Source organism: Oncorhynchus kisutch, linkage group LG26, assembly GCF_002021735.2.
Source record: "Oncorhynchus kisutch isolate 150728-3 linkage group LG26, Okis_V2, whole genome shotgun sequence".
Lineage (NCBI taxonomy): Eukaryota > Metazoa > Chordata > Actinopteri > Salmoniformes > Salmonidae > Oncorhynchus > Oncorhynchus kisutch.
Window position 1 is genome coordinate 40934485 of NC_034199.2, and position 20144 is coordinate 40954628.

General features: G+C 42.0%; 1 protein-coding gene across 2 annotated transcripts in view; it reads right to left on the reverse strand.

The window, feature by feature from the left end:
• LOC109871244 (methyl-CpG-binding domain protein 5) overlaps positions 1-19374 on the reverse strand; it is a 42688-nt gene extending 23314 nt beyond the window's left edge. For both annotated transcript variants that reach the window (XR_004205642.1, XM_020462054.2), the window contains exons 1-2: positions 19024-19374; positions 2498-3186 (exon numbers count right to left, since the gene is read on the reverse strand). Coding sequence is in view for 1 of the 2 variants with exons in the window: in XM_020462054.2 (XP_020317643.1) it covers positions 2498-2607 (110 nt within the window). In the remaining variant the exon portion in view is untranslated. The remainder of the gene's footprint in view (positions 1-2497; positions 3187-19023) is intronic.
• Positions 19375-20144: the final 770 nt, after the last annotated feature.

Below are 20144 nucleotides of genomic sequence, written 5' to 3' on the forward strand. Positions count from 1 at the left end.
CCTTTTTCTATCACTTCCTCAAGGTGTCAACAGTCTTTAGACATAGTTTCAGGATTTTATTTTGAAAAATGAGCGAGAAAGATAACATCGCGTCATTGTATGGCCGGGTGCCAGCAGCGTTTTGCTTTGCGCAACAGAGTTTGGGCAGCCATTGCCTTTCTCTCTCCTACTGAAAGACAGTTGCGGTTGATATATTCTCGATTATATATTTTAAAAACAACCTGAGGATTGATTATGAAAAAACGTTTGACATGTTTCTGTGGACATTACGGATACTATTTGGAATGTCTGCATTGTCGAGATAGCTCTTTCCTGTGGATTTCTGAATATAACGTGCCAAACAAACGTAGGTATTTTGGATATAAAAATAATCTTTATGGATCAAAAGGTACATTTATTGTGTAACTGGGAGTCTCGTGAGTGAAAACATCCGAAGATCAAAAGGTAAACGATTAATTTGATTGCTTTTCTGATTTTCGTGATCAAGCTACTTGATGCTAGGTGTTCATAATGTTTTGTAGAGCGATCGATAAACTTACGAACGCTTGGATTGCTTTTGCTGTAAAGCACATTTTCAAAATCTGACACGACTGGTGGATTAACAAAAGGCTAAGCTGTGTTTTGCAATATTGCACTTCTGATTTCATGAATATAAATATTTTTTAGTAATATTATTTGAATGTGGCGCTATGCAATTCAGCGGTTGTTGATGACAATTATCTCGCTAAAGGGATGGGTAGCATCAAGAAGATAAACTATAGTGTTTTGGCAAGTCAGTTAGGACATCTACTTTGTGCAAAGTTGACTGTGTCTTTAAACAGCTTGGAAAATTCCAGAAAATTATGTTATGGCTTTAGAAGCTTCTGATAGGCTAATTTATATAATTTGAGTCAATTGGAGGTGCACCTGTGGATGTATTTCAAGGCCTATCTTCAAACTCAGTTCCTCTCTGCTTGACATCAATGGAAAATCAAAAGAAATCAGCCAAGACCTCAAAAGAAATGATACACCTCCACAAGTCTGGTTCATCCTTGGGAGCAATTTCCAAACGCCTGAAGGTACCACGTTCATCTGTTCAAACAATAGTACGCAAGTATCAACACCATGGGACCACGCAGCTTGCTGTGTGTGTGTGTGTGTGTGTGTGTGTGTGTGTAAACTAGTTTGTTAAGTGCCAGCTTGCTGTGTGTGTGTGTGTGTGTGTGTGTAAACTAGTTTGTTAAGTGCCAGCTTAACATACCCAATGAACATATAAGACAACTTTAGATTTCACCCCATCTCCAAATCATATGGTTTTCAAGTTTTACAGAGTGAACTTCTCCTCTCACTTCGGCCATGCAGCACGCCCAACAAAGGTGATTGCTGTCCTCGTTATAAAATGATCACCTTTTTCCTGTATATCGAAAAATGACCATATAGACATTTATTAAAGCAAAACTATTGCTGATGGTGAACCTGAACAATCAAAATAAATCGTATTGTAGGTCCCATTCAGCAGGTAGCCTACAGCAAGATGAGTGTTGTCTCCGGTAACTTCCTATTATTCCTTTAAAACACAATTTTCAATAGTGCATAATTACACAGGCTTTATTAGTGGAGTGACAACCTAATATCGCGGAAGCAATTTTAGCATTTGAATGCTGAAGATGCCCGCAGAATAGATGTGCAAGATTAGGAACATGCGGCCTACCTTGCAAAGCTGGGCACATTGTGTAGTTTGTTTAAGGCTACTGATATTCCCTGGGGTTGTTCGGCATGCATAATGACTTATCAAATGACTGTCAACACAGTTACAGTTCGACACTGAAGGAAAGGACGCATCAGTTGTGACAAAATATGAGGTATTTTTGGAAGGTAGAAAGTACAAATGTGAGCAAAACATTTGAGTAAATCAGAGGTTCGTAACGTTTGACTAGATTTTCTGACAGATGCTACATTTGGATCGGTTTGGGTTCCGCGGACTGATCAGAACTTTTTATTTTATTTATTTATTGAACTAGGCAAGTCAGTTAAGAACAAATTCTTATTTACAATGACGGCCTACCCCGGCCAAACCCTAACGACGCTGGGCCAGTTGTGCGCTGCCCTATGGGACTCCCAATCACAGCCGGTTGTGACACAGCCTGGAATCGAACCAGGGTCTGTAGTGACGCCACTAGCACTGATATGCAGTGCCTTAAACCGTTGCGTCACTCGGGAGACAAAAACACTTAAACATGTCAAATCTGGGGGCCGATGATTTTCAGGGAATAGTTACATCCCTAATGACAAGCATCTCTGAGAATATAAAATAAAAGGACAATCGAAAGGGTGTAGTGGGCCTAATATGCAAATAAAAGTTGTTGTTTAAAAAAAAATCTGTTCAACAAACACATTTCAAATGGTTACAGACAGTTACATGAAAATCTTCCTGTAGAATGAAAGAAGTCATTAGCCTAAATTCTGATTGGGCAGATGGGCCCCAGGTTAGTTTAAATACAGGTAGAGTAGGTCTTACCTTATGTAGACAACCCCGCTGTGGGTGATCCTCCGCTGCCAACCTATAGGGACTTCAGCCGGGGGCTTCCCCTCAGAACACAGACCTTCATACTTCTTTGTTCTGTTCATTGTCCACTCCTTAAGTCCGCACAACTACACCCTTGCGATTGTGAGATATCACAAGTCTGTCAGAGAGCTCAGACTAGTGTGCATCATCCTGGGGTCTCTCAGGAGTGAACTGACCGAGCAGGATATGCTACAACAGCTTCGCTGGTTGGAACTGCCAATCCCACCGTTGCCTGCCTCTTCTGGGACAGGTTCACTGTGGAACCAGACCTTTGAGGCCCTTTGTCCCCATCCTGTTTAATGTCGTCATGTTTAAAATCACCATTTTCATCCATGTTTTTGTGAAGAGGCCATTGTAACGGTGGGAGAACCTGCCGACATTGACATGGGTGACCTTTAGGGAACTTGAAGTAGAGCTTCCCAAGCGACCTCTCTCACAGACCAATGTTTCACTTTCAGTTCACAGAAGCTGATATCGGACAAATCTGGATGGATCTGGTGATCAATGGTGATTAAGTGAGCTCTGGCTGGTACCAACTGCCGCTGGCACCTTAAAACTCCTCATGTTGCAGGTTATGTCAGCGTTACATCATCCCAGAGAGGATAATGGATTAAAGCAGCCACTGTCCCATACATTCCAACCTGTAAAACAAGTAAAAAGTAACACCGTCAAATTTACGACAAAAAAGCTTTTAGGAATATATTTTATAGTCTAAATATTCTCAATGAGTAGGAGGAGCTCATTGAGAATAATATTTCTAAATATTTCCCACACAAGACAGGCTTTGCAGAACTTTTACATAACCCAAAATAATGTTAAATCCGTTGTGCACGTTTAAAAATATATAGTTTTTCCTCTAAGAAAGAAATCGCTCTTCAAATGTAATTAGGACTAGTTGTAGAAGTCACTAGCGGTAGTTAGCTGTATTAGGCTATATGTGGAGTGAATGGTCACAAAATCATGATGGATTGGATGCCATTGTTCCAGGCACTGACGTGACTCTGAATACTGCTAAGGCTTAATGATACCGAGTCGCCACGGCAATGGGCCAGTCGACCTACCTCCCATCCCCCTTTTTAATCAAGCCCTTCTCTGGCCAATACCTTAAGAGATCCGTTGTGGCAATAGGATGGGAATATTCCCCCTGTGTATCCACAGCCATTTCTAGGTGGGTGGATTTGGAGGACAAATATATTAGACTTGATTAGCTATATTTTCATTTTTGTTGTTTAATTTTAACAAAAGTCTTGCATTTTGTCATCTGAATGGTCAAATCTGTCTCCATCTCTTGTGAATTCTCTTGCTGAAATAGTGGGGGTGTAAAGGTGACAGTTGACCTCACAGGGGCTGAAACACTCGATAGCCCTGTGTGTCTCCTGGGCTGTGAGGTGCTCGTCTTCACCGCCAGGCCTGTCAGACCGACAACTTATCTGTAACTCTAGGGTGAAATAAAAACAGCATCACTTTGATATTGCATTACAGAGTGTGAATCACGCTCGCTGTGCATTTTCTGTGACGGATGACTCATCCACACAGCCGAGCGTGTATAGAAAACGCTGGTAATTAAAGCAAGGGTGCCTTCCTTCGCCTAGATACCAATACAAAATGGCTTGGTATTAAATCAGAGCACACACACACACACACACACACACACACACACACACACACACACACACACACACACACACACACACACACACACACCATGATTGAGAGCAGTGGTAGTGCCACTGTCACAGACACCCTTGGGATATGTCTGAAAGAGGACAAACAGAACAGCAAAGGCCAATATTCAAATCTGATTGTTAGCCTACCATCATCGTGCCATCCTTTATTTTCATAGTTGACTGAAAGCCTGCACACAATGTCAAAAATAATCACAAATATGGACTGTAAGAACAAAACAAAAATGTGAAGGTGTGTAATTCGAGGCTTTATCGTGTTTTACCCTCTACAGTATGTGTGCCTAAAAGCCAGGCACATTTGTAGAGCATGATAGGCTACTAGACCCTCCCACGTGATAAATCAGCCATAAAACACTGCATGGCTCGCCACTGTTCCACCACCGCTCCATAGCTTGGAGGGAAACAGAGCGAGTTGAAAAATAGGCCAGGCTCTCTTGGATGCAAGGTAGCTGTCGCAAAAGGGGGGACGGGGGACTTCAGTGTTAGATTCAAATATTTTGGCAGTGTGGAGTTCCAGGAACACAGTATCTCTACTTGTGATATCGTGAACAAACAATCCAACTCCACGCCAGACGAGAAAAAAAAAAGATTGACCCCAGTGTATTAGAACGACATGTAAATGAAGCCTAAGTACCCATACAGCGCAATAAAAAAGATATTCCCTGGATAATAAAATGGAAATCAGGCACACTGGGCCTTAGTGCTGGGCAATATGGCCAATATATCATATCACACTATTTTTGTCATTGACGGTATGAAGCTTTTTGACGTTTCAAATTCATTCTAAGTGGTTTTAAAAATGGGCTTTCTCCATTCTGATTGCTTTATACTGTTCAAACAAACTACAACCAAAAATAGTAAGACATTGCTGAAAGTGAAGTAGTCTTATTTGTAGAACAACGAAATACTAATTTTGTAGCCTCAAACTCGGGTACTCGATCAATGGTTGCTATTTCTATAGTTATTTGTTCAATTCCAGCCTTCGCCTTCCATATTTTTCTTCTATTTCTTAATTTCCTGCACAAATTTGTTATAATTTAAACACTGTCAAGTGCATTTGGTCTTAGTATGCCTCTATAAAATAAAGAATATCAGAATATTATCACCATCATCTTTGACCATGTACTTTCGGGTTAATTTGCAGATCTTAATAAAAAGGTCAGTCAGACAATTTCTGGGGGTCTCTACTCTGAAGTTGTTGACTAGTTGTGCTAGGATTTAGCTAGCAGTTCTCAGCTGTAGCAGTTTTGTACTGCCGATAAAAACGGATTATTGCAAGAACTACGGACTCATTTAATTAAACAAAATGATGTTAGAATGTAAAGTAAAAATCCACACCGGAGTGTGTATCAATACCGGTATAGTAAAATGCAGTATATACACTTTAACATTTTTTATTTGACCTTTATTTAACTAGGCAAGTCAGTTAAGAACAAATTCTTATTTTCAATGACAGCCTAGGAACAGTGGGTTAACTGCCTGTTCAGGGGCAGAACAACAGATTTGTACCTTGTCAGCTCGGGGTTTTGAACTTGCAACCTTCCGGTTTCTAGTCCAACGCTCTAACCACTAGGTAGCATACTAGCGATGTAGCGATTAAAATGTTTAAGACCCAAGTGCATAGATCCGAGGAACCCAAACCGATCCAAATGTAGCATGCATCGGTCAGAACATCGATTCATTCAAACGTTACAAAATCACTGATTCACTAAAATGGTTTCGCTCAAATTACTTTCTACCTTCCAAAAATATCTCATCAATACCTCTTTTGTGATAACTGATGGGTCCTCTCCTTTAGTCTTGAACTAAGCAAGTAACTGTGTTGATAGTCATTGATGTAGAAGTAATTGTGCATGCCGAACCACCCCAGGGAATATCAGTAGCATTAAACAAACTACACAAATGTGCCCAGCTTGGCAAGATAGGCGGCATGTTCCTAATCTTGCACATCGATTCTTCAGCATTCAAATGCTAAAATGGCTTTCACGATATTAGGTGTTAAATCAGTTGACAACATACAGTGGGGCAAAAAAATTATTTAGTCAGCCACCAAATTGTGCAAGTTCTCCAACTTAAAAAGATGAGAGAGGCCTGTAATTTTCATCATAGGTACACTTCAACTATGACAGACAAAATGAGGGGGAAAAAATCCAGAAAATCACATGGTAGGATTTTTAATGAATTTATTTGCAAATTATGGTGGAAAATAAGTATTTGGTCAATAACAAAAGTTTTTCAATACTTTGTTATATACTCTTTGTTGGCAATGACAGAGGTCAAACGTTTTCTGTAAGTCTTCACAAGGTTTTCACACACCGTTGCTGGTATTTTGGCCCATTCCTCCATGCAGATCTCCTCTAGAGCAATGATGTTTTGGGGCTGTTGCTGGGCAACACGGACTTTCAACTCCCTCCAAAGATTTTCTATGGGGTTGAGATCTGGAGACTGGCTAGGCCACTCCAGGACCTTGAAATGCTTCTTATGAAGCCATTCCTTCGTTGCCCGGGCGGTGTGTTTGGGATCATTGTCATGTTGAAAGACCCAGCCACGTTTCATCTTCAATGCCCTTGCTGATGGAAGGAGGTTTTCACTCAAAATCTCACGATACATGGCCCCATTCATACACGGATCAGTCGTCCTGGTCCCTTTGCAGAAAAACAGCCCCAAAGCATGATGTTTCTACCCCCATGCTTCACAGTAGGTATGGTGTTCTTTGGATGCAACTCAGCATTCTTTGTCATCCAAACACGACGAGATGAGTTTTTACCAAAAAGTTATATTTTGGTTTCATCTGACCATATGACATTCTCCCAATCTTCTTCTGGATCATCCAAATGCTCTCTAGCAAACTTCAGACGGGCCTGGACATGTACTGGCTTAAGCAGGGGGACACGTCTGGCACTGCAGGATTTGAGTCCCTGGCAGCGTAGTGTGTTACTGATGGTAGGCTTTGTTACTTTGGTCCCAGCTCTCAGCAGGTCATTCACTAGGTCCACCCGTGTGGTTCTGGGATTTTTGCTCGCCGTTCTTGTGATCATTTTGACCCCACGGGGTGAGATCTTGCGTGGAGCCCCAGATCGAGGGAGATTATCAATGTTCTTGTATGTCTTCCATTTCCAAATAATTGCTCCCACAGTTGATTTCTTCAAACCAAGCTGCTTACCTATTGCAGATTCAGTCTTCCCAGCCTGGTGCAGGTCTACAATTTTGTTTCTGGTGTCCTTTGACAGATCTTTGGTCTTGGCTATAGTGGAGTTTGGAGTGTGACTGTTTGAGGTTGTGGACAGGTGTCTTTTATACTGATAACAAGTTCAAACAGGTGCTATTAATACAGGTAACGAGTAGAGGACAGAGGAGCCTCTTAAAGAAGAAGTTACAGGTCTGTGAGAGCCAGAAATCTTGCTTGTTTGTAGGTGACCAAATACTTATTTTCCACCATAATTTGCAAATTAAAAATTAAAAAATCCTAATGTGATTTTCTGGATTTTTTTTCTCATTTTGTCTGTCATAGTTGAAGTGTACCTATGATGAAAATTACAGGCCTCTCTCATCTTTTTAAGTGGGAGAACTTGCACAATTGGTGGCTGACTAAATACTTTTTTACCCCACTGTATGTAATTTGCTAGATTATTGTTATCCATGCACTATTTAAAATGGTGTTTTACAGGAATAAACGAAAGCTACCGGAGACAACGCTCATCTGGCTATAGACCTACCTGCTAAATGGGGCTTACAATAGATTTTATTTTGATTGTTCAGGTTCACCATCAGCAACTTTCCACATTTTGTAACGTTACAGCCTTATTCTAAAACATAGTAATAATTTTTGCACTCAGCAAGCTACACACAATACCCCATAATGACAAATTGAAAACAGGCTTTTAGAAATGTATTAAAAAATATTTAAAAAACTGAAATACCTCATCTACATAAGTATTCAGACCATTTATTATAAGACTCTAAATTGTGCTCAAGTGCATCCTGTTTCCATTGATCATCGTTGAAATGTTTCTACAACTTGGGAGTCCACCTGTGGTAAATTAAATTGATTGGACATGATTTGGAAAGGCACACACCTGTCTATATAAGGTCCCACAGTTGACAGTGCACGTCAGAGCAAAAACCAAGCCATGAGATCGGAGGAATTTCCCGTAGAGCTCCGAGATAGGATTGTGTGGAGGCACAGAAATGCAGTATTGAAGGGTCCCCAGGAACATCATTCTTCAATTATTCTTAAATGGAAGAAGTTTGGAACCACCAATTACTACTCTTTCTAGAGCTGGCCGATCGGCCAAACTGAGGAAGGGGAGAAATGCCTTGGTCAGGAAGGTGACCAAGAACCAGATGGGCACTCTGACAGAGCTCCAGAGTTCCTCTGTGGTGCTGTGAGAAGCTTCCAGAAGGACAATCATCTCTGCAGCACTGCACCAATCAGGCCTTTACGGTAGAGTGGCCAAACGGAAGCCCGGTGGTGGCAGCATCATGCTGTGTGGATGATTTTCAGCGACAGGGACTGAGGGTCTAGTCAGGATCGAGGGAAAGGTGAACAGAGAAAAGTACAGAAATCCTTAATGAAGAACGTTCTGGACCTCAGACTGGGGCAAAGGTTCACCTTCCAACAGGACAACAACCCTAAGCACACAGCCAAGACAATGCAGGAGTGGCTTCGGGACAAGTCTCTGAATTACCTTGAGTGGACCAGCCAGAGCCCAGACGTGAACCTGATCGAACATCTCTGGCGATACCTGAAAATACACTGCTCAAAAAAATTAAGGGAACACTAAAATAACACATCCTAGATGTGAATGAATTAAATATTCTTATTAAATACTTTTTTCTTTACATAGTTGAATGTGCTGACAACAAAATCACACAAAAATGATAAATGGAAATCAAATGTATCAACCCATGGAGGTCTGGATTTGGAGTCACACTCAAAATTAAAGTGGAAAACCACACTACAGGCTGATCCAACTTTGATGTAATGTCCTTAAAACAAGTCCAAATGAGGCTCAGTAGTGTATGTGGCCTCCACGTGCCTGTATGACCTCCCTACAACGCCTGGGCATGCTCCTGATGAGGTGGCGGATGGTCTCCTGAGGGATCTCCTCCCAGACCTGGACTAAAGCATCCGCCAACTCCTGGACAGTCTCTGGATGGAGCAAGACATGATGTCCCAGATGTGCTCTATTGGATTCAGGGGAACAGGCGGGCCAGTCCATAGCATCAATGCCTTCCTCTTGCAGGAACTGCTGACACACTCCAGCCACATGAGGTCTAGCATTCTCTTTCATTAGGAGGAACCCAGTGCCAACCCCGCACCAGCATATGGTCTCACAAGGGGTCTAAGGATCTCATATTGGTACCTAATGGCAGTCAGGCTACCTCTGGCGAGCACATGGAGGGCTGTGCGGCCCCCCAAAGAAATGCCACCCCACACCATGACTGACCCACCACCAAACCAGTCATGCTGGAGGATGTTGCAGGCAGCAGAACGTTCTCCACGGCGTCTCCAGACTCTGTCACATGTGCTCAGTGTGAACCCGCTTTCATCTGTGAAGAGCACAGGGCGCCAGTGGCGAATTTGGCAAATGCCAAACATCTTGCACGATGTTGGGCTGTAAGCACAACCCCCACCTGTGGACGTCGGGCCCTCATACCACCCTCATGGAGTCTGTTTCTGACCGTTTGAGCAGACACATGCACATTTGTGGCCTGCTGGAGGTCATTTTGCAGGGCCCTGGCAGTGCTCCTTCTTGCACTAAGGCGGAGGTAGCGGTCCTGCTGCTGGGTTGTTGCCCTCCTGATCTCCTGATGTACTGGCCTGTCTCCTGGTAGCACCTCCATGCTCTGGACACTACGCTGACAGACACAGCAAACCTTCTTGCCACAGCTCGCATTGATGTCCCATCCTGGATGAGCTCACTACCTGAGCCACTTGTGTGGGTTGTAGACTCCGTCTCATGCTACCACTAGAGTGAAAGCACCGCCAGCATTCAAAAGTGACCAAAACATCAGCCAGGAAGCATAGGAACTGAGAAGTGGTCTGTGGTCACCACCTGCAGAACCACTCCTTTATTGGGGGTGTCTTGCTAATTGCCTATAATTTCCACCTGTTGTCTATTCCATTTGCACAACAGCATGTGAAATGTATTGTCAATCAGTGTTGCTTCCTAAGTAGACAGTTTGATTTCACAGAAGTGTGATTGACTTGGAGTTACATTGTGTTGTTCCCTTTTTTTTTTTGAGCAGTGTAGCTGTGCAGCAACGCTCCCCATCCAACCTGACAGAGGTTGAGAGGATCTGCAGAGAGGAATGGGAAGAACCCCCCAAATACAGCTGTGTCAAGCTTGTAGTGTCATACCCAAGAAGACTCTAGGCTGTAATCGCTGCCAAAGGTGCTTCAACAAAATACTGGGTAAAGGGTCTGAATACTTATGTAAAATGTGATATTTACATTTTTTAAACTTCTTATAAATGTGCAAAAATTTATAAAGACTTATTTTTGCTTTGTCATTATGGGGTATTGTGTGTAGATTAAATAGTTTTTTTCCCCCTCAATCAATTTTAGAATAAGGCTGTAACGTAAAAATGTGGAAAAAGTCAAGGGGGCTGAATACTTTCCCGAATACACTGTATATTCATTGGCTATCTAATAGTGGTAGTGAGGTGGTAGATGCCTAGTCTCACTTACGACTCAGCTCAGGTTAGGGCTGGGCGATATGGTCTAAAAATGATCGCGCCCGTGAGTTGTTTTAGAAAGTAAAAACAACTCACGGATGTTACATCCTCCATTACAAACGTTACAGAGTCTGAAAGACATCCACATCTTAAAAACTCCAATGTTGACGACAGTCCTAAAATGTTTTGTGTGTTAGCAGTCAAGAAATTGGACATTCAAGAAGCAAAAGTGTCACCGGTCAGTCCTTACATTGATATGAGACAGCAGAGCCCCCGTTTCATCAGTATCCATGTTATCTACACTGAGTGTACAAAACATTAGGAACACCTCTTTCCATGACAGACTAAAAGCAAGTGAATCCAGGTGAAAGCTATGATCCCTTATTGATGTCACTTGTTAAATCCACTTCAAATCAGTGGAAATGAAGTGGAAGAGAAAGGTTAAAGAAGGATTTTTAAGCCTTGAGACAAATCAGACATGGATTGTGTATGCGTGCCATTCAGAGGGTGGACATCCAGCCAACTTCACACAACTGTGGGAAGATTGAGTCAACATGGGCCAGCATCTCTGTGGAACAATTGACACCTTGTAGAGTCCATGCCCCAATGAATTGAGGCTGTTATGAGGGCAAAAGGGAGTGCAACTCAATATTTGGAAGATGTTCCTAATGTTTCGTGCACTCAGTGTATAGTTCCAGTGGGTATTAGATAGAACGTTGCAGCCGTGCCCGTGGGGAAAACAACTTGTAGTTACCTAGGTTACCCCACCAGCTCACAGCAAAAACGTGACCTTTTTCAAAATGCAATATTCTTGTTGTCTGCCTGTTTTAGTCAATTACAAAATTACATTCAATAAAGAGATATATATATATACACACACTGCTCAAAAAAATAAAGGGAACACTTAAACAACACAATGTAACTCCAAGTCAATCACACTTCTGTGAAATCAAACTGTCCACTTAGGAAGCAACACTGATTGAAAATAAATTTCACATGCTGTTGTGCAAATGGAATAGACAACAGGTGGAAATTATAGGCGATTAGCAAGACACCCCCAATAAAGGAGTTGTTCTGCAGGTGGTGACCACAGACCACTTCTCAGTTCCTATGCTTCCTGGCTGATGTTTTGGTCACTTTTGAATGCTGGCGGTGCCTTCACTCTAATGGTAGCATGAGACGGAGTCTACAACCCACACAAGTGGCTCAGGTAGTGCAGCTCATCCAGGATGTCACATCAATGCGAGCTGTGGCAAGAAGGTTTGCTGTGTCTGTCAGCGTAGTGTCCAGAGCATGGAGGCACTACCAGGAGACAGGCCAGTAAATCAGGAGACGTGGAGGAGGCCGTAGGAGGGCAACAACCCAGCAGCAGGACCGCTACCTCCGCCTTTGTGCAAGGAGGAGCAGAAGGAGCACTGCCAGAGCCCTGCAAAATGACCTCCAGCAGGCCACAAATGTGCATGTGTCTGCTCAAACGGTCAGAAACAGACTCCATGAGGGTGGTATGAGGGCCCGACGTGTGCTTATAGCCCAACACCGTGCAGGACGTTTGGCATTTGCCAGAGAACACCAAGATTGACAAATTCGCCACTGGCGCCCTGTGCTCTTCACAGATGAAAGCAGGTTCATACTGAGCACATGTGACAGACGTGACAGTCTGGAGACGCCGTGGAGAACGTTCTGCTGCCTGCAACATCCTCCAGCATGACCGGTTTGGCGGTGGGTCAGTCATGGTGTGGGGTGGCATTTCTTTGGGGGGCCGCACAGCCCTCCATGTGCTCGCCAGAGGTAGCCTGACTGCCATTAGGTACCGCGATGAGATCCTTAGACCCCTTGTGAGACCATATGCTGGTGCGGTTGGCCCTGGGTTCCTCCTAATGCAAGACAATGCTAGACCTCATGTGGCTGGAGTGTGTCAGCAGTTCCTGCAAGAGGAAGGCATTGATGTTATGGACTGGCCCGCTCGTTGCCCAGACCTGAATCCAATTGAGCACATCTGGGACATCATGTCTCGCTCCATCCACCAACGCCATGTTGCACCACAGACTGTCCAGAAGTTGGCGGATGCTTTAGTCCAGGTCTGGGAGGAGATCCCTCAGGAGACCATCCGCCACCTCATCAGGAGCATGCCCAGGCGTTGTAGGGAGGTCATACAGGCACGTGGAGGCCACACACACTACTGAGCCTCATTTTGACTTGTTTTAAGGACATTACATCAAAGTTGGATCAGCCTGTAGTGTGGTTTTCCACTTTAATTTTGAGTGTGACTCCAAATCCAGACCTCCATGGGTTGATACATTTGATTTGCATTGATAATTTTTGTGTGATTTTGTTGTCAGCACATTCAACTATGTAAAGAAAAAAGTATTTAATAAGAATATTTAATTCATTCAGATCTAGAATGTGTTATTTTAGTGTTCCCTTTATTTTTTTGAGAAAAAGTATAAGTAGGCAAGTCCGTTAAGAACAAATTCTTATTTACAATGACGGCCTAGGAACAGCGGGTTAACTGCCTTGTTCAGGGGCAGAACGACTGATTTTTACCCTGTCAGCTCGGGGATTCAATCTAGCAACCTTTCGGTTACTGGCCCAATGCTCTAACCATTAGGAAAAGTAAAACATGTCTAATGATTACTTTTCAACATTGCCTGCTCCCGAGCGTTCTCACTACTTAAAAAAAACGGAATATTGTAGGGCTTCCCTCATGCCCCTTTTCAAGACGGTACTAGAAGCCACATGAGTGAGTGCTAGCTACCAGCCGGAACATCTAGCAATGACCAACAAAACTAACAAACGGAATATAAAGCTACAAGTTGTGAGTGGGAGTGACAATGGGACTATACTAAAGTTAAATGTCTTACCTGTGTAACCTATTTTGACACCGGGTCCCAACATTTTCCACACCAAAAGTCACAGGGCTGTTCTCGCAGGCCCTATTGAAGCAATAAGGCACGAAGGGGTGCGTCGTGCATGGATAAAGCCCTTAGCCGTGGTATATTGACTATATACCACAAACCCCTGAGATGCCTTATTGCTATTATAAACTGGTTACCAACTTATTTAGAGCAGTAAAAATATATGTTTTGTCATACCTGTGGTATATACCATGGCTGTCAGCCAATCAGCATTCAGTGCTCGAACTAGAGGTCGACCGATTAATCGGTATGGCCGATTTCAAGTTTTCATAACAATCGGAAATCGGTTATACCTTTAACTAGGCAAGTCAGTTAAGAACATATTCTTACTTTCAATGACGGCCTAGGAACAGTGGGTTAACTGCCTCGTTCAGGGGCAGAACGACAGATTTTTACCTTGTCCGCTCGGGGGATTCAATCTTGCAACCTTACAGTTAACTAGTCCGACGCTCTAACCACCTGCCTCTCATTGCACTCCACGGGGAGCCTGCCTGTTACGCGAATGCAGTAAGCCAAGATAAGTTGCTAGCTAGCATTAAACTTATCTTATAAAAAACAATCAATCAATCATAATCACTAGTTAACTACACATGGTTGATGATATTACTAGATATTATCTAGCGTGTCCTGCGTTGCATATAATCGATGCGGTGCGTATCGTTGCTCCAATGTGTACCTAACCATAAACATCAATGCCTTTCTTAAAATCAATACACAGAAGTATATATTTTTTAAACCTGAATATTTAGCTAAAATAAATCCAGGTTAGCAGGCAATATTAACAAGGTGAAATTGTGTCACTTCTCTTGAGTTCATTGCACGCAGAGTCAGTGTATATGCAATAGTTTGGGCCACCTAATAACATTGAAGGTTGTGCAATGTAACAGGAATATTTAGACTTATGGATGCCACCCGTTAGATAAAATACAGAACGGTTCCGTATTTCACTGAAAGAATAAAAGTATTGTTTTCGAGATTATAGTTTCCGGATTCGGCCATATTAATGACCTAAGGCTCGTATTTCTGTGTGTTATCATGTTATAACTAAGTCTATGATTTGATATTGCAGTCTGACTGGCTAGCTAGCTAGTTAGCGGGGTGCGCGCTAATAGCGTTTAAAACGTCACTCGCTCTGAGACTTGGAGTGGTTGTTCCCCTTGCTCTGCAAGGGCCGCGGCTTATGTGGAGCGATGGGTGGCTGTTGTTGTGTTCCTGGTTCGAGCCCAAGTAGGAGTGAGGAGTGGGACGGAAGCTATACTGTTACACTGGCAATACTAAAGTGCCTATAAGAACATGCAATAGTCAAAGGTATATGAAATACAAATGGTAGAGAGAGAAATAGTCCTATAATTCCTACAACCTAAAACCTCTTACCTGGAATATTGAAGACTCATGTTAAAAGGAACCACCAGCTTTCATATGTTCTCATGTTCTGAGCAAGGAACTTAAACGTTAGCTTTCTTACATGGCACATATTGCACTTTTACTTTCTACTTCGACACTGTTTTTGCATTATTTAAACCAAATTGAACAGGTTTCATTATTTATTTGAGGCTAAATTGATTTTATTGATGTATTATATTAAGTATTGTTGTAATTGTCATTATTACAAATAAAAAAATGTAAAATTAAAATCGTCCGATTAATCAGTATTGGCTTTTTTTTTGGTCTACCAATAATCGGTATCGGCGTTGAAAAATCATAATCGCCCGACCTCTAGCTCGTACCACCGATTTTATAATTCCCTACATTTTTTATGCTCCTATAAGGGAGCATTACGGACCGTAGGTTAGGCTTTTTGACCGTTACAGGTAGACTGAACAACACAGCAGCTTTTTGGCATGTTTTACTATTTCTGTATAAAAACTATATATAATTCGAATTCGACAAAAGTTGTCTCTTTTACAATGAGGGTCAATGGGAAAACATTTCCCCCCAATTTGTGGGTGTGGTCGAGGACAACTCATTATTATGTAAATATCAACTCGGAGTATAGAAGAACATGGAGTGAGCACCTCTCCCTCCTTGCGTCTCAGCCATGAAGGATTCTCCCATAAATGTAATTGATTTTCCTGTGATGTTCTATAATTGGATAGGACTCCACATCCATAAATATGGGATTTATGAAACACGGGAAGTAATGAGTGGTCCGGCGGGATGTAAACTCAGCAAAAAAAGAAATGTCCTCTCACTGTCAACTGTGTTTATTTTCGCAAACTTAACATGTGTAAATATTTGTATGAACATAACAAGAGTCAACAACTGAGAAAATAAAGTTCCACAGACATGTGACTAACAAATGTCCGTCCTGTCTCCCTGTAGCTCTGTCTTAGGCGTCTCACAGTACGGACATTGCAATTTATTGCCCTGGCCACATCTGCAGTCCTCATGCCTCCTTGCAGCATGCCTAAGGCACGTTCACACAAATTTAGCAGGGACCCTGGGCATTTTTCTTTTGGTGTTTTTCAGAGTCAGTAGAAAGGACTCTTTAGTGTCCCAAGTTTTCATAACTGTGACCTTAATTGCCTACCGTCTGTAAGCTGTTAGTGTCTTAACGACCGTTCCACAGGTGCATGTTCATTAATTGTCTATGGTTCATTGAACAAGCATGGGAAACAGTATTTAAACCCTTTACAATGAAGATCTGTGAAGTTATTTGGATTTTTAAAAATTATCTTTGAAAGACAGGGTTTCTTTTTTTGCTGAGTTTATTATTGTGCTATGACAGCTCAAACCGACACCCATATAGTGGACTTCTAGTAAATAGACCGACCCCGTACATTCATTATTTGTCTTATTTCAGTATTCCATTAACGTGCAGTAGTTTATAAAGAATGGCCAGACCGTCTAGCCGACCTACCAAAACTCCTTGCTAACCTAACGCAGTCGGCATAGAAAGATGAGATCCCACTTCGGTATATTTTTCTTACGACTCATCATAGGCTACTAGAACGTAAACACATTCTAAGGGTTCTGATTGGTCAAAGAAACCGATGGGTTGGACCAGAGACAAAAGGGTTGGGCCAAAGTGGCGTTTACTAAATGAATCATTGGATTTGATACTCTGATTGGTTAGAGACGATCCAATCGCTGATGACCTTGTTTTGTACAACACCCCAGACGCTGCGTTTTAACGTTCAGAAATGTCAATAATAATAATCATCGTTGTCATAAAGGTTTTCGAAAACATATGCTGATATGCCCCTTATCTTTCATATCAGCTAGAAATAATCTTTAAAATAAAAAATGATGCACTCACTGCAGCAGTTCTGCACAGATCCACAAGCTGTGTGTGTGCCTTCAGTTGAAGAACTACACTTCCTCCCCAGTTACCTTTACATGCTGACCACACTGCCTGCATTGCAAAATAAACGTATTATTCAATAACTTCAACTGAACTGCTCGGCTACGAGCTTCTGCATAACCATCAAGCATTTTAGATGCTTGCACTGCAAGTCCCACCTCTCCCATCTCATTGTTTTACTTCTTTTTTTAAAACTAGGCATGTCAGTTAAGCACAAATTATTGTTTACAATGACAGCCTAGGAACAGTGGGTTAACTGCCTTATTCAGGGGCAGAACGGCAGATTTTTACCTTGTCAGCTCGGGGATTTGATCTAGCAGCCTTTCGGTTACTGGCCCAAATGCTCTATTCACTAAGCTACCTGCATATAACCATGTGAGTGATTGAAGGGTGAAGCTGGGCCACACTTCAGTCCATTTGTTGGTGGTAATGCACCTTAAAGTTGGTTGCCAACTGCCATATAAAATCCACAGAATAAGAAGAATGAACAAGGAGAAAAATGAACTAGGATTCCCCTTTTTATCTGTGGATTAATTGTCAGAGTAGAGCTCAAACGATTTTGTATGACTCAACATGGGGTCAAAAGTCTATAAAGATCCAGCTAATCCAGTCGGGTTTTGATATTTTAACATGGATGTCATGAAAGCTTTTGGTACGGATAAACAAAATCAACACGGGCATGATGGCGCACACAGACGCATGCGGGCAGCAGGTTTGGTCAGCATGTTACACACAGGTGTTCAGAGCAGGCTATATAGCCAATTAGCACAGGTGGCCGCCTATGTCTTCCCACATTAACCTTCTGTTTTTTTATTATTATTTTCGGCTGATATCAAAGATATGTTCCTTATGTTTCCAAAAACGGGTGCAAGTGTCACTCTTAACAAAACTCCCCTGGTCAGAAGATACTATTGTCAATAGGCGCTAAAGCAGTTCGCTTTCATGAATTGGGGAGCAACAGACCAGACACTAATATATAACATTACTTACAACTGAAATGGAAATGGAAACAAATAATGGATCACTTGATGCAACATGGTCATTTTTTGTCCTTACACCCCCCCCATTGAAAATAAGGTTTTGACAGTGGAGCAATACTCTATTCTCTCTCACAAATTAATATCTACTAAGATGTCATTCTCTGTCCTATGGGATGTTTGCTGGTGGCCTATGCAGAGGGTCTGATTAACATTGCAAACAGACCAGATGCTGAACAGGCATCTAAACCCATGCGAACATCTGCAAAACTAATATTCTGGTATTAGGCATTATAGTACAAAAAATAAAAATAATACTGTTACGGATTGCCATCACTATCCACTATATAGGATGGAAACAATTAGGCCAGGTGCATTATTACTGTGCCATAGCCGCACTCCTCTGAATACGGCAGAAGTAGTTAACGTTACATATTGATGACATTATGTCGTGTGCGCGTGAGGTAGACAGCACGCGCACTATTTTGAAAACCATGCACGTTGTCGGGTGCTGATTTGACTGGCAAAATAATCTGCGTAGATCACTAACTGTTAGGTTAAATAACTTTCTTGCTAACTAGAAAGTATGTAAATTGCAGCTGATAATTGGCCTCTAGGGATAGCATGCTATCTAGCTGGCTACCTAGCCTTACTTAAGCTTCCTACTGGTGGCTAGTTACGCGTACGAGCCTGCTGCTATTGACGATGCCATAACAAACACAGCAAGAGCAATTTCACAGCCAAGCGACACGGATGGTGAAGATAGCTACAACAGTAGTCCTGTATGATAAAATAATATATAATTTTATTTGACACAGAATTTGTTGTTACTAGTCGCTAGCTAGCTATTTAGCTAGCCAGCTAGAGTTGCCTATAAATGTTTTCTTAAATGTGTAAACTAATATAGCACTCTTACCTTTATAGCTTCCCATTTCAGAAGACAAAAAACACGACACGGAGAATTTAGTTAAATAACAACATGAACCGAAGCCCTTCTTTGCAGAAATGTCAGTCGAGCCAGGGCCAAAATTGAGACAGACACCAGGCAGAGGTCTGTTGCTGAGAGGCTTGAGAGTCAGAAATAAGGTTTAGCATATCCAAAATACCATGCCCTCCATTTCAACAGTTCACATTTGGCTTTTCAGGATTATATGTAAGAGAAATGTAAAAATAAAAAATAAAAAAGAAGAAGAGGTTCAGGTTGGCTTTTCCTTTGAAAAATCTACATTAAAGCGCTCCCACGTACAAGTGCCACTGCTAGATTTCTCTCGAGCTTGTTGGGAATAGAAAGATGGGAGAGATGGATTGCGCATGCGCCACAGCTGGAGCCTGGAAAATGTGTCCCAGCATGCAACAGAATGTAAAAAGAACGCAAGGTTTAGAAAGGGAGACATGTTGAAACATTCTAGTATCTTCAAAATTATTGTGGTGGATGCATGCCATAATGCAGGCATATTCTGATTATTTCATATATTGTGATTATTTTATGTGTTTATAGTACACTACTGACGGACATTCTTCATAATGCATCCATTGAATGTATTTCATTTGAAGGATTTCCCCCACAACTTTCATAGATAGTGTAAATAATGTGTATACATTTGGATTTTTGTCATCTAGCAGACTTACAGTTAATAAATGCATTCATCTTAAAGGTCGACTTTGCGCACAAAAAACGGTCCAACTCCGCCCCTTTCTCATTTTTCGAACATAAATGGAGTGTGTCTTTCTTTGGTGGTTGTCGGTGTGTCATTCTGGTCATGCGTGCCTTGGCAAATTCGTTAACTGAACAAGTCACTTTAGCCAGCCAGTAATGTAGCTTTAAGACAAATGGGAACTAAAGAAAAAACGAGGTCAAATCATGTTGTCAGTGATATTCAGACCGGAAAGTCGGAGCTCTAGAAAGATTGTCGACTTGGAATTCGGAGTTGGAGAACCTTTCAAAACGATTTTTCCCAGTCTGAGCTATTTTTATTCTTTTCCGGAGTTCCGAGTTGTCGTGAACCCACTGAAATCGGGGATTTACGAGTTCCGAGT